This window comes from Anomaloglossus baeobatrachus, chromosome 2 (genome assembly GCF_048569485.1).
Source record: "Anomaloglossus baeobatrachus isolate aAnoBae1 chromosome 2, aAnoBae1.hap1, whole genome shotgun sequence".
NCBI lineage: Eukaryota > Metazoa > Chordata > Amphibia > Anura > Aromobatidae > Anomaloglossus > Anomaloglossus baeobatrachus.
The window spans coordinates 749,126,210-749,140,593 of record NC_134354.1 but is presented as its reverse complement, the minus strand read 5'-3'; the positions used below and the strand labels follow the sequence as shown (position 1 = coordinate 749,140,593).

Genomic DNA, 14,384 nt, shown 5'->3' with positions numbered 1-14,384 from the left:
CATAGACTTCAATGGATGACGGATGGTGCCAAAAGGACCTGCGTTGCTTCCGCTGGGCGACGCTCCGTTGCTTCCGCCGAGCGGAAGCAACGCTGATTGTCACGTTAATTGCTTGCGTCAAAATGACGCCGAGCAGCGGATTCCGTTGGATCCGCTAAAAATTAGAATGGGTCCCTATGTTAGCGGATTCCGTTGTAAATTGCTTTACAACGGAATCCGCTGCAGGATTCCGCTATTTTTAACTGCGCATGCCCAGAATGCAACCAATCTTGTTGTCCATGCCCCTTATCTCCAAAGGTATATAAATGCTGTAATTTAAAGCAGCAAACAATGCCTTCTGACCTGCTGACAAGCCTTGAATCCCTGAAAAGAAGAAGATAGAAGCTGAAGAAAGAACCAAGAAGCTGGAGCTGGAGAATCTTGGAGGAAATTCCTTGGTGAGTCTCATCGCCCCATTGTGCCCATATTTTTTTATTTTTTTTTTTTTTTGTTTTTTTCATTTTTCTATTTTTAAATCTTAAATAAAGAGCTTATGCTCCTTTTTATGATTTATAATTTCCAAAAAATCAAAACCAAAAAAATATGTAATAAAAATGTACTTCAATTTGGTTTTCTTGTTTTATTTTGCGCCTTTAGCTAATAATTTTTATTTTTATAATTTGGTAAGAAATGGTTGGTTCAATTTGGTGGGTTTTGTAGGGTGAGTGGTGTTTGGTCATGGGAGGTGAGGGCTATTGTTTGGTTGTGGGAGGTGGGGGCTATTGTTTGGTTATGGGAGGTGGGGGCTATTGTTTGGCAATGGGAGGTGGGTTAGGTTGGGGGCTGTTTGTTCATGGTTGCTGTTTGGTCATGGGAGGTGGGGGAGGGTGGGGCCTGTTTGGTCATGGGAGGTGGGGGAGGGTGGGGCCTGTTTGGTCATGGGAGGTGGGGTAAGGTGTGGTAGTAATTTTTTTTTTTCCTCCAATAGATCTAACTCCCAGCAGCAGCGGCAGCAAGCCAGCACCTCGCAGCGGCAGCAAGCCAGCACCTCGCAGCGGCAGCAAGCCAGGCAGACGCCCAACTTCATTACTTATGTAAGTATATGTTCATCCCAACTGAACAGGTGAGTGTTCCAAAGCTGTTTAATTTTTTAATGTGTATTTTTTTTTCTCCAATAGATCTGACTACCAGCGGCAGCAAGCCAGCACCTCGCATTTTGCAGCAAGCCAGCACCTCGCAGCGGCAGCAAGCCAGCACCTCGCAGCGGCAGCAAGCCAGCACCTCGCAGCGGCAGCAAGCCAGCACCTCGCAGCGGCAGCAAGCCAGCACCTCGCAGCGGCAGCAAGCCAGCACCTCGCAGCGGCAGCAAGCCAGCACCTCGCAGCGGCAGCAAGCCAGGCAGACGCCCAACTTCATTACTTATGTAAGTATATGTTCATCCCAACTGAACAGGTGAGTGTTCCAAAGCTGTTTAATTTTTTAATGTGTATTTTTTTTTCTCCAATAGATCTGACTACCAGCGGCAGCAAGCCAGCACCTCGCATTTTGCAGCAAGCCAGCACCTCGCAGCGGCAGCAAGCCAGCACCTCGCAGCGGCAGCAAGCCAGCACCTCGCAGCGGCAGCAAGCCAGGCAGACGCCCAACTTCATTACTTATGTAAGTATATGTTCATCCCAACTGAACAGGTGAGTGTTCCAAAGCTGTTTAATTTTTTAATGTGTATTTTTTTTTCTCCAATAGATCTGACTACCAGCGGCAGCAAGCCAGCACCTCGCATTTTGCAGCAAGCCAGCACCTCGCAGCGGCAGCAAGCCAGCACCTCGCAGCGGCAGCAAGCCAGGCAGCAGCAAGAATGTCTTCTGAGGACAGCCCCCCAGATAGACATCAGCAAATGGAGGTGAAATGTTCAAGTAAAAATTATTTTTTTTTATTTAGGAATATGTTGAATTAATCAACTAGTACTAACAGTTTTTTATGTTGGATATAGGAGGAAGCTGCAGCCGAAGCGGGGGCGCCAGAAGCAGGACAGGGTGGAGAAAATAGTGGACAAGGCTCGCAGGATGTAAGTGTATCCACAACAATGACATCATGACCATTACACCAGACACGCAGGACCAATTTACACAACAAAACTTAAAAGTTGCTATCATTACCATATCATGCCACATATTTAAAAGTAGAACTACACATATCAGTAATGTATTTTTTCATTTTTTCAGGTTGCACTGCCTGTCCGTCCTAGAGTTCCTCCCAGGGGCTCCCGGGGTCGTCGAGGGCGCGGCGGTGGTCGACGGCATGTAAGTATTTTTTCTAGAACATATTTGGTTCAATTAAATTTTTCAAATGCATTATAACTAAAATACAGATTTTTATTTTTTTTTTTTTTTTCCTTGCCACAGGTTTCACAACGGCAGCAGGACGAGGAATCTGATGGGGGGGGGCGCGGTATAGACGTGGAACTCCTCATCAACCTCGTCCATGAACGGCAGCCGTTGTGGGACATGCAAGACCACCGCCATGCTGATTCTGTCATCACCCGACGGCTCTGGGAAGAGGTTGCCTCCGAAGTCGAAGATGGATGGGAGAATCTCAATGAAAGGGCAAAATCAAAAACAGGTAAGTAATCTACTTCAAAAATCAATGTTCTCAAATTCCCTATTCAAAGGCTAACCTTGTGCTTCTATTTTATTTTCAGTGCGACGTCTGATAATACGGTGGCGGTCACTACGTGATCGCTTCAGGAGGGACTACAACTTGGAAATGGAGGCTCCAAGTGGATCGGCAGCACGCAAGGGCTCCCAGTACCGATATGCCAGAGCCCTTGCGTTCCTTAGAAGCACTATGCTGCCAAGACGGTAAGGAAACGATTTGTTTTTTGGAATGTTTTCAATTGTCTATAATTTTTTCTCAAACAGCATGTTATTGAAAATTTCATGAACAAATTTTAATTGTTTTTTTCCTTTTTGTTTTCATTCACACAGAACATTCACGAACACATTGGAGCCTGCATCCGGCCAACACCCTCCTGGAGCGATCCCACAAGTGACCGTTACCGGTGACCCCTCCAACATGTCTGGTGATACCTCTTCTGCTCTCTCCCTCCCTTCCACCTCTACCTCTGATCCCTCCGTCCCGTCCACCTCTACCTCTGATCCCTCCGTCCCGTCCACCTCTTCCTCTGATCCCTCACAATCTACCCTCCCATCTTTCCCATCTTACCCACCCTGCCCATCAGCATACTGGCAGACCTCATTACATGAGGCTGGTCAGCGAGTAGGTGTTCCCTTATCCTACCCCTCTGACGCTCCCGACACTAGAACCGTGTTAGGTTCTGGGCGACAGCGACAGAGGGGACAGGATCGGGGCAGCGCCGAATTCTTACATCTGAATGCATCCATCCATAGTTTTATTAAAGTATTATCTGACCAAATTCTTGCTGGCTTCAACCTGATAAACCATAGTTTACAGGGGTTGACCAGCAAGATGGATCAGGTGCTTTCAGCTGTAAGACAAACACCTAGCCAGCATTATTTTCATTCAGTAATTGGTCAGCTGGAAAACCTACCGTCTGAACAGCAAATACATGTAATGAGGGCTTTCCAGAATGCCATTATGCTACTGAATCCACTACCCCCTAACACCACTGCCCCTCCTCAGCCCCCTGCCCCTCCTCAGCCCCCTGCCCCTCCTCAGCCCCCTGCCCCAATGCAGCCCCCTGCCCCAATGCAGCCCCCTGCCCCAATGCAGCCCCCTGCCCCAATGCAGCCCCCTGCCCCTCCGCAGCACCCTGCCCCTCCGCAGCCCCCTGCCCATTACCAGCACCCTGCCCATTACCAGCCCCCTCAACATTATTACCACTCTTCACTACCCACCCAGCACACAATCACTTCCCAGCATAATTACCCTGTACAAACATCCCTTCATTCCCTGTCTCCACATGTCATGCCTGTCACAAGTCCATGTCCTTCATCACTGTCTTCTACAACTACACTCCATTCCCCATACCATCATTCTCATTCTTCACCACTCTTAATCCAAACCCAACCATCTTTTTCAATTCCCACCGATACACCTTCCGCACATCACCCATCTCCCAGCCCTCAGTCATCTCCAAGCCCTCACCCATCTTTTGCAATGCCCACCTATACACCTTCCATACATCACCCATCTCCCAGCCCACAGCAATCTCCCAGCCCTCAGCCATCTCCTGTTGCTACACAATATTTTCCACCAACTTCCATTTCTTTTTCAACACCCTCACCTTCTTCAAATGTCCAACCTTCTCCCTCCCCATCCTCTCTAAATACACCGCATGTTGAAGGGGTCAGTCCTGCGAGCAACACCAGCGATATCTCCACCCCACATAAATACTTAAATTTATAACTTTTCAAATTTTTCTACTTTAAGAAATAAACAAACAATGGAATGTGTATTCAATAAAAATCTGTTTTTATTTAACTTATATATTGTCTGTTGGTTTTTAATAAAATAAGACATTTTGATACAATTAATAAACACAACAGGTGGTTTGCATTACATAACTGAAGCAAAAAAAAAGGGTTACAAAATACAATATTGCAATAATAAAATCTCTGTTAAGTATACACATTAAACAGGGACCAAAAAAAATCAAATCATTCGGTCCTGCCACTCCAGTCGCCCTGCGTCAGTAACAAAATATGCAGCAAATTGGTCGCGGATTGCTAGGACTTCCCTACCGCTGCGGAAGGTAATGTTGCTGTAGTCTTGCAGATTACAATCTGACAGTTCCTCTTCTACAGGGGTAACTCCATTGCTTAAAAGATAGTTATGCAAGACAATGCATGCTTTAATGATGTCATCCACGGTGTCAACTTTTACATTGATGGCAGTGGTTAGAACTCTCCACTTTGCGGTAAGGATGCCAAACGCGCACTCAACCATACGCCGTGCGCGACTCAAACGATAATTAAATATTTTTTGTTCGTATGTCAACCCACGACTTGAATAAGGTTTGAGTAGGTGTGTGTGCAGTTGGAATGCCTCGTCAGCAAGGATGACAAAAGGCAGTGGTGGACCAGACGTTTGGGGAAGTGGGCTTGGTGGTGGGAAGCTGAATCTGTCTCCATAAAGATTACGGCCCATGATAGAGGTTTTAAAAATCTGTGAGTCATTGCTTCTTCCATAGGCTCCTATGTCCACTGCCAGGAATTTATAACTTGCATTGGCAATAGCCATCAGGACTACGGAAAAGTATTTTTTATAATTAAAGTGTTCGGATCCAGTGTTTGCTGGCTTCACTATCCGCACATGCTTGCCGTCCACCGCTCCGCAGCAATTGGGGAAGTCACATATTTCATAAAAATGTGCTGCTGTGGACATCCAGAGTTCTTGCGTAGGTTGAGGAATGTATTCTGCATTTAATGAATTCCATAATGCACTGCAAGTGCTGCTTACGATGCCGCTAATAGTAGAGATTCCTACCCGGAACTGATAATGCAGTGAAGAGTAAGACTCCCCAGTAGCCAAAAATCTGAAAAATTAGAAAAAAAAAACATTAGTTAACAGTCACAAAAAAACAACCATTACATCAGATGATGTAAAGCACAAAAAATGAATGTTGTGCTACCCATCACATGACGGGTAGCATAATACATTTTTTGGCCTTAACATCACATGACGGGTAGCACAATACGTTTTATGGGCTTAACATCACATGACAGGTAGTACAATACATTTTTTGGCCTTACCTGAGAGTGATCATGAGACGCTCTGCAGGAGTTATTGCCAGCCGGCAAAAGGTGTCGTGGCGACAAATGAGAGGCTCCACACGCTCCACCAAGGTGTCAAACATTGCCGCTGACATTCGAACGTATCGGAAAAAATGGTCTGGATGGCTCCTTAGCTCTAAATAAAGGGTTGTAAAAACTCCATGGGCAAGACGGACATCGTTGATGGGGTGGACCCAGAAGCGGCGTCGACGACGCTTCCTACGTTGCCGCTCCTTTTCAGCAATGTAAAATGCCAAAACATTTGCTTGATAAGAATAATCAAGGTACGCTTGGACGATTCTCCCATTAATAACATCCATCTCTCTTCTCTTTGACAGCCTCTACAGATGGCTGGTCGGAACACATCTATATATATATGTCTCAAAAATGCACTCCCATTGGGCTGTCCCCAAAAAAAAAAAAAAAAAAAAAAAAAAAAAAATAACGGATCCGACGGATTCCGTTTAACGGACGCACAACGGACTTAACGGCAGCAACGGATCCGTTATTTCACTGGAATCCGCTAACGGATTCCAGTGAAATAACGGATCCGTTGCTTCAATTGACATCGCAAAAAAAACGGATCCGTTAAAAAAACGCAGCAACGGAACAAGCGGATTTAACACAACGCAAGTGTGAAAGTAGCCTTAGAAATAAATAAAAAAAAATATAAAAAAAAAAAAAAAAATAAAAGAATGAGGTCTACTACTCTAGTGTTTTTCCGGAGGGGTGCGGCAGTGGTAGTGGAGCGGGGGTCTCAGGAGGCAGAGGCTGTGCTAGTGGCGGCGGGTCTGTACTTACAGCCGAAGCTGCGGTGGTTGTGTTGTAGAGCAGGCCGGTGTGGCGAGTGTCCCAGGTGCTCTGTCCGCGCTTTAAAGAAATGGTGCCCGGAGCAGCACCTGTACAGATAGAGCTCTCAAAGAGCTCCATCTGCACACGCACTGACTCCAGGCACCATCATTTGAAGCACGGACCGCGGACAAAACATCTAGGATACCTGCGGCACGCACGCACACAGGGCCGGCCGGCCGCACGCACACAGGGCCGGCCGCACGCACCAACAGGCACCTTGGCCACCCGCAAAGAGAGCCACACAGCCCCCTGCCAATTTTCCTCCTCCCGGTAAGCTCAAGTTGGATTTTAAGATGCACCCTTCATTTTCCTCCAAAATGTTTTGGAGGAAAAGGGCGTCTTTTAATCCGAAAAATACGATATTTATAAAGTCCACACATGAAAAATATAATCCCCAAGTAAAATCAACAACACCTGTAGATTTTAGTCGTATTTCCTTAAGGAGGACAGTACCCACAATAACTAAAATCACCAATAACTGCGGTGATAACACACTGCGACTCCATCTCTATGTAAAAAGTGTTCGCCCCCTACCGGACCACTCAGTTTTGGGTCACTAGTAGTGCTTTCAATCTTTCCGCATAATCATTTAATGCACCTTAAGGGGATATGTGGTCAAATATGGCACCATCAACTAACTTTTTTATCTTTTGTAAAAAAACAAACAAAACAAAAACCCCTCTTACTTCCGAAACATAAAAGTATCACCACAAAACAAATGTATAATTGTGAGCGCTGGTCTTTAATTCTCAAGGAACGAACATGTCTCCACAGGAATTATAAGCGGGTTCCTCATCTCCGCTGCCGGCTTGTGCGTCCTCCACCCTCACACCTGATTTATAGCAATTCGCAAGGTGCAACTCCTAATAATCTCATAAAATCCATTTCATTTCTAAAGAATCAAAGCAAATCCAAAAACTTATTTGTAGCTCGTTCACCAATATTCGATTTACTTACATGGTGCGGTAGCGGACGCCTCGTTTGGAGTTGTAAAATCTACACCCAAAATAGACGGATGCCAAGAGGAAGAGTGTCAGCACGATGCCGCCTACGAAACTGCCCACGTCGAATGCAGATTTCTTCTGTAACGTGGCGGAGATGGAACCTGCGAAAATACAATTATCAGCAATGAAAGAAAAAACAATAGTTGTCAAACGACTTGGAAACATGGTGTAGTCAGACCGCTGCCCTTTACATCAATGAAGTGGATAGGAAAAGTCTACACACCCATGGAAATGTCAGAAGGAAAAAAAGAGCTTTTTCCACCTTTAATGTCCCCCATAATCTGTACAAATCCATTGAGAAAACAAAAAAAAAAATTGTGTACGAGAATAAAATTAAAACTAAAGTCATGTGGTTGCATAAATGTGCACACCCTCTTCTAATTGGGGATGAGTTTGTGTCCAGAATTAGGCGATCACATATAAACTCATGCTACATAGCAGTCAGTGCCCAGCCGCCATCATTTACAGGGATTCTGATTAATCCCAGCTACTCTAGGAGGATTTTCCTGATATTTTCTTAGGTGGATTTTATAGCAAAAGCCACAGTCTGTAAACAGCTTACAACACAGCAAAGAGATCCGATTATTAGTTAGGAACAGAGTGCAAAAAAAAGAATTCCAAGGCATTATACTATAGAGCACTGTGATCAAGAAGTGGCTTAAAATTAGTACAGCAGAGACATTACCTAGAATTGGATGTCCATGAAAAATTAATGAAAAGACGAACATTTGTCCTGGAGGCTGCCAAGAGGCCTATGGCAACATTAAAGGAGCTGCAGGAGTGGCAACATTAAAGGAGCTGCAGGAGTGGCAACATTAAAGGAGCTGCAGGAGTGGCAACATTAAAGGAGCTGCAGGAGTTTCGGCAAGTACTGGTTGTCTACTGCATGTGACAATATCTCGTATTCTTCATATATCTGCCTCTGGGGGAGGGTAGCATGATGAAAGCCTTTTCTTACAAATAAAAACATCCAGACCAAACTATGGTTTGCCAATATGTACATGAAGTCTACCAAATTGGTTATGGTCTGATGAGATCAAGGTTAATCTTTTTGGCCATAATTCTAAAATGAAAGTTTGGCACAAAGTCAACTCTGCGATTCACCAAAAGAACACAATGCCTACAGTGAAGCATGGAGGAGGCAGCATTATGCTAACTAGGGATTATTTTTTTTTGGCAGAGTTGGGGCTTTAGTCAAGGTATAGGGAATTATGAACACTTCTAATCAGTAAATTCTGCAACAACTTCAAGCTTCTGCTAAAAAGGTAAAAATAAAGCGGAATTTCTCCCTTCAGCTCGACAACGACTCAATCGCCTTGCGAAAAAGTCAAAAATTTTGGAAAGGCCCAATCAGAGCCCAGACCTGAATCCAATAGAAAATGTGTGGTTGACCTGAAAAGGGCGCTGTACACGGGAGATTCCCTCGCATTCTGACAATTTAGAGCTGCTGCAAGGAAGACAGGGAAAAGATTGGCAATTCTAGATGCATTTTTTCTAGACTCCTAAATTAAAAAGACTGAATTTTGGCATAAATTCAAAGGCTACTTTAACATAGTATTACTTTAAAGGTGTGCATATTTATGCAGCCACATTATTTTGGTCTAATTATTTTTTACCACCCAAAAATATTCTAGTTAATGTCAATGGATATGTACATCAAGAGTATTTAGTGCAGAAAACTCTGCACCATTTCTGCATCTCTTGGCAGGAAAAACACGTTTTGTTTTCTTTTTTTGCAGTGTTTTCGCTGCCAGATTTTCCCTAATCGTTAGAATGGATGAAATCTGCTGCAAAAATTGACGTACTGTTAAATCTAAAAAAAAAAAAAAAAAAGTGATTGCAACGAAACTTGTGCACACTGCCTAAAAGGTGGAAAAAGCTCTGATATTCTTCTACTGTAGGTATGATTTATTTATTTATTTACATCAAAAAAAGGCACAAATTTAAAAATTTCACCTACTTAAAAACAAAAAAAAGTTGACCTCAGGTAGAGAGAAATAGCAGATACTCACCAGTTTGAAAAATAGTCTGAGAAACTCCAACAGACATGCAGGGGAGGGATAAGGCTATGTGCGCACATTGCTATTTTTAGATGCTGCGTTTGTGCGGTTTTTGCAGTGTTTCGGTGCGTTTTTGATCTCTGCGTTTTGCTGTGTTTTTTCAATGCATTGTATGGGTGGAAAACGCAGTAAAACGCAGAAAACAATTGACATGACCATTTTTTTTTCCAGGTCAAAAATGCAGCTTAAAAAAAAAAAAAAAAAAAAAAAAGAAAAAAGCTGTGTGCGGACAGCAAAAATGAAAACTCAAGACTTTGCTGGGTAAGCAAAGTCATGCAGTTTGGAGCAAAAACCGCACCCGAAAAATGCACAAAAACGCACTGTGCGCACATAGCATAAGAGTGTTGTGCACACGGACGGTGGCAGTTTCACACCTGTTACCGACACTTCAACGGGTCCATCAGATGGACCCATTGAAGCGCTCGTAACAGGTGCAAAACGTCCGCCGACGTCCGTGTGCACAACACTCTTATCCCTCCCCTGCATGTCTGAAGAATAAATTCGGAAAAACTCCAACAAACCGGTGAGTGCCTGCTATTTCTCTATACCTGAGGTCACATTGTTTTCTTGAACTTGGCAGAGCACTGAGGTTTAAGGAGACACTCCAGTGAAATAGTGGCCACTACTACAGGTGACTAATGGGAACCGGCCTCTATAATAGCAAAAGTGCTTGTGAGGATTTACTGTGTAGAACATACAATTGTGCCCAGTGGTTCCTTCTCAAAATGGACATAAAAAAAAAAAAAGTTGTCTGGTCTGCACTATGTATTGTACTGCTCACCCACCCCATGAAACAAGACGACGCAGTATCTCAGACCTAATGGGTTTTTTTCCCAGAGCCCCATAGGAATAGATTGAGTAGCTGCACATGCGCCATTCTGTGCCCCGCTCTGCAGATACGGCTCCCTGCCATAGGACCGGTATATATCGAACATCACTTAATCTATAGGTCATGAAAGTCACAGGAAAGGGAAAGAAAACACTGGACAATATAGATGCGATTACAGAAATACGTACTGGTCACGGCACTGCTGGTGGTGGCATTTGCAGGTGTGGCCTTGGTCGTGGCTTTCGTGGTCGCAGTTGTGATGGTGGAGTTTGTTACCACAGGAGGAGCTATATATAAAAAACAAAAAGATCAATTCACCTATCTTATACAGGGATCCTATGCTAGACAGAAAGCTGCGCCCCGTCCCAGCCTATAGGGGCAGTATAACCACATCACCCTGATTCTGCCCCGGTAGGGTGGGAGAGTCTGCACCACTGTGGTGTTTTAACTGACATTTCTCCCGCATTTCCATAGTTTTTGTCATATCCCCCTAGTAGGGTGATAATACAGTTGCTTTGCGGGGCGTCCGACACAGAAGACAAGGAGGACACGTGGCTGCGACAACATGACATGGAGAGCGGAGACCTTAACACAACTAGCACAGGACTTTGAAAAAACAAAACTGAAATGTCACAAAACAAATGGTGAGATGTCTGAGAAACACAAGAGGGAAGGAGCGGAAATCCAGAATGCCCGATACTGCCTCCCCCGGTGATGGTAAGAGCGGGGGGGGGGGGGTCGGGTCATACACATAGCGCCATTATCACAGTCCTGGAGGGTCTTTTCTTACATCTTTGCATTGTGAAATTTATGTTTTTCTTGAAAATGCAAAAATTGTTACCATTCTCTATAGCAGTGGGGCACGGATTGGACGCTAAGGCTCTATAGTCCATGTAAGCTAAGAAAAGAGCCGCACTATGAGCTGGTAGACGAGCTGAGTGTAAGAGCACGTTCACACTGCGGCCATTACAGACAACCCCCCCACACCCAAAAATAATAAGCTTATACCCTACAGCAAATAAAGTAAATCGTACATGAAAAAAAAAACAAAAAAGCATAAAAACCATCCCACCACAACAAGGTGCACCCAAAGGAACAGTTCTAATCTGTCTTGTATTAAAACCTCCCCTTGTGTCGAACGACGGCAATGTGAAGAGCAAAGCAGGACATGGGCCCGACAGACACCCATTGATGGATAGCTTGGGCATTAGATTGTTCATGGAGGCAATAAAATTATCATTATCGATAGCACATTGTTATGGGCCTCTGGTTGGCTGCATTGGTCGTGTGACAATGTCATATGAAGCACATGGATCTTTATTTTTTAAGCAATAAAAAGGGACTGTCAGCAGGTTTTTGCAATGTAACCTGAGCACTAGAGTTGAGCGCGGTTCGTGGTTCGTGGTTCTCCAGTTCTAGGCTCGAGTGATTTTGGGGCATGTTCTAGATCGAACTAGAACTCGAGCTTTTTGCAAAAGCTCGATAGTTCTAGAAACGTTCGAGAACGGTTCTAGCAGCCAAAAAACAGCTAAATCATAGCTTGGTTTCTGCTGTAATAGTGTAAGTCACTCTGTGAATCAAACTATTATCACATTTCAGTGTATAGTGTGCGTGAACAGCGCCTTCAGATCACTGCTGTTTCTATAATGGCGATCGCCATTTTTTTTTTTTTTTTCTTGTCTTCCTTCCCTAAGCGCGCGCGTGTAGTGGGGCGGGCCAGCATGTCAGCCAATCACAGACACACACACACCTAAGTGGACTTTGAGCCAGAGAAGCAACGGCATGTGTGATAGGATGTCCATGTCACATGTCCCTGCATTATAAAACCGGACATTTTCTTCACGAACGCCATTATCTGCCTTCTGCGTCTTTGGTGTCAGACATCACTGTCGCAGCTCCGTCTTGAGTCCTATCGCTGATACAGCTGTATGCGCTGCATACACAGCGTTAGACAGCTTAGGGAGAGCACTTTATAGCAGTCCTTTTAAGGGCTCAAACCGGCAGGGTCAGAGTTAAGGTGACAGGTCCTGAAAACAGCGCCAGCGTCTGTGCAGCCAAGGTCAGGGATTTCCTCCCTGCATTTCACCATTAGGAGGGAATAGAAAGGCAGGCTTCCATTCCTCTACCCAGAGCACCACAATCCTGCCACTGTACCCTCTTGTCCTCTGCACACTCCAACTGATAACTAAGCCATTATACTAGCAAACACTCAGTGTACCTAGTGGCATCCTATACGTGGCTATTGGACTTTGCTATAGTCCCACTAGTGCAAAGACATTTGCAGAGCGCGTCTGCCTGCATTGCACACTACAACTCATTCTAACCAAGCCATTATACTAGCAAACACTCAGTGTACCTAGTGGCATCCTATACGTGGCTATTGGACTTTGCTATAGTCCCACTAGTGCCAAGACATTTGCAGAGCGCATCTGCCTGCGTTGCACACTCCAACTCATGATAACTAAGCCATTATACTAGCAAACACTCAGTGTACCTAGTGGCATCCTATCTGTGGCTATTGGACTTTGCTATAGTCCCACTAGTGCCAAGACATTTGCAGAGCGCATCTGCCTGCGTTGCACACTCCAACTCATGATAACTAAGCCATTATACTAGCAAACACTTAGTGTACCTAGTGGCATCCTATCTGTGGCTATTGGACTTTGCTATAGTCCCACTAGTGCCAAGACATTTGCAGAGCGCATCTGCCTGCGTTGCACACTCCAACTAATTATAACTAAGCCATTATACTAGCAAACACTTAGTGTACCTAGTGGCATCCTATACGTGGCTATTGGACTTTGCTATAGTCCCACTAGTGCCAAGACATTTGCAGAGCGCATCTGCCTGCGTTGCACACTCCAACTAATTATAACTAAGCCATTATACTAGCACACACTCAGTGTACCTAGTGGCATCCTATACGTGGCTATTGGACTTTGCTATAGTCCCACTAGTGCCAAGACATTTGCAGAGCGCATCTGCCTGCGTTGCACACTCCAACTAATTATAACTAAGCCATTATACTAGCAAACACTTAGTGTACCTAGTGGCATCCTATACGTGGCTATTGGACTTTGCTATAGTCCCACTAGTGCCAAGACATTTGCAGAGCGCATCTGCCTGCGTTGCACACTCCAACTAATTATAACTAAGCCATTATACTAGCACACACTCAGTGTACCTAGTGGCATCCTATACGTGGCTATTGGACTTTGCTATAGTCCCACTAGTGCCAAGACATTTGCAGCACGTCTGCCTGCGTTGCACACTCCAACTAATTATAACTAAGTTACATTGTCAGGGATATTTATTCTTTATTATTCTGCTGTTAATAAAGCTAGACCACCACTGCAATCTTCACCACCTCTCAATTTTTACTACCACATTTTCAGTCCACAATCTTGTCGCAATCAACATGAGTGGCAAAATGACAGATGCTGGTGGAAAGGGGAAGAGGCGTGGTGGAAAAGGCAAAAAAGGTTTTGTCAGTGGGGAAGGTGGCAAAGCTCCATTATCATCTGCTGCAGATAGACCATCTACTAGCAAAAGTAAGATGTCTACTACTTATTGTGGACAATCCGATGTGCTCCCTTTTTTACGGACACGAACAAGAGGAACAAAGGTAGATGATGGGCAAAAAAGGAAAATGCTTGAATGGATCTCAAGTGGTCCAACAAGTGCCCTCTCAGCCACTTCAAGTACCGCATCCAAAAAACACCAGTCCTCTGAGTTGTCATCCCAATCACACTTGATTTCTCCCAGCTCTGAAGTCTCCATCAGCCCTGCACAGTATGGTGGAACTGAGATGGCTGAGTCTGCAGAGCTGTTCAGTCACACTATAGCCTGGGAATCAGAGGTCTGCTCCCAAGCTACAGTGAGTACAGAACAGGAAATGGTCTGCAGTGAT

General features: G+C 44.7%; 1 protein-coding gene across 1 annotated transcript in view; it reads right to left on the bottom strand.

Moving 5' to 3' along the window:
• Positions 1-4,407: 4,407 nt before the first annotated feature.
• TMEM123 (transmembrane protein 123) overlaps positions 4,408-14,384 on the bottom strand; it is a 46,957-nt gene continuing 36,980 nt past the window's right edge. The window contains exons 3-5 of the mRNA XM_075337461.1: positions 10,663-10,761; positions 7,539-7,686; positions 4,408-5,491 (exon numbers count right to left, since the gene is read on the bottom strand). Of these exons, the coding sequence (XP_075193576.1) occupies positions 4,609-5,491; positions 7,539-7,686; positions 10,663-10,761 (1,130 nt within the window). The 3' untranslated portion in view covers positions 4,408-4,608. The remainder of the gene's footprint in view (positions 5,492-7,538; positions 7,687-10,662; positions 10,762-14,384) is intronic.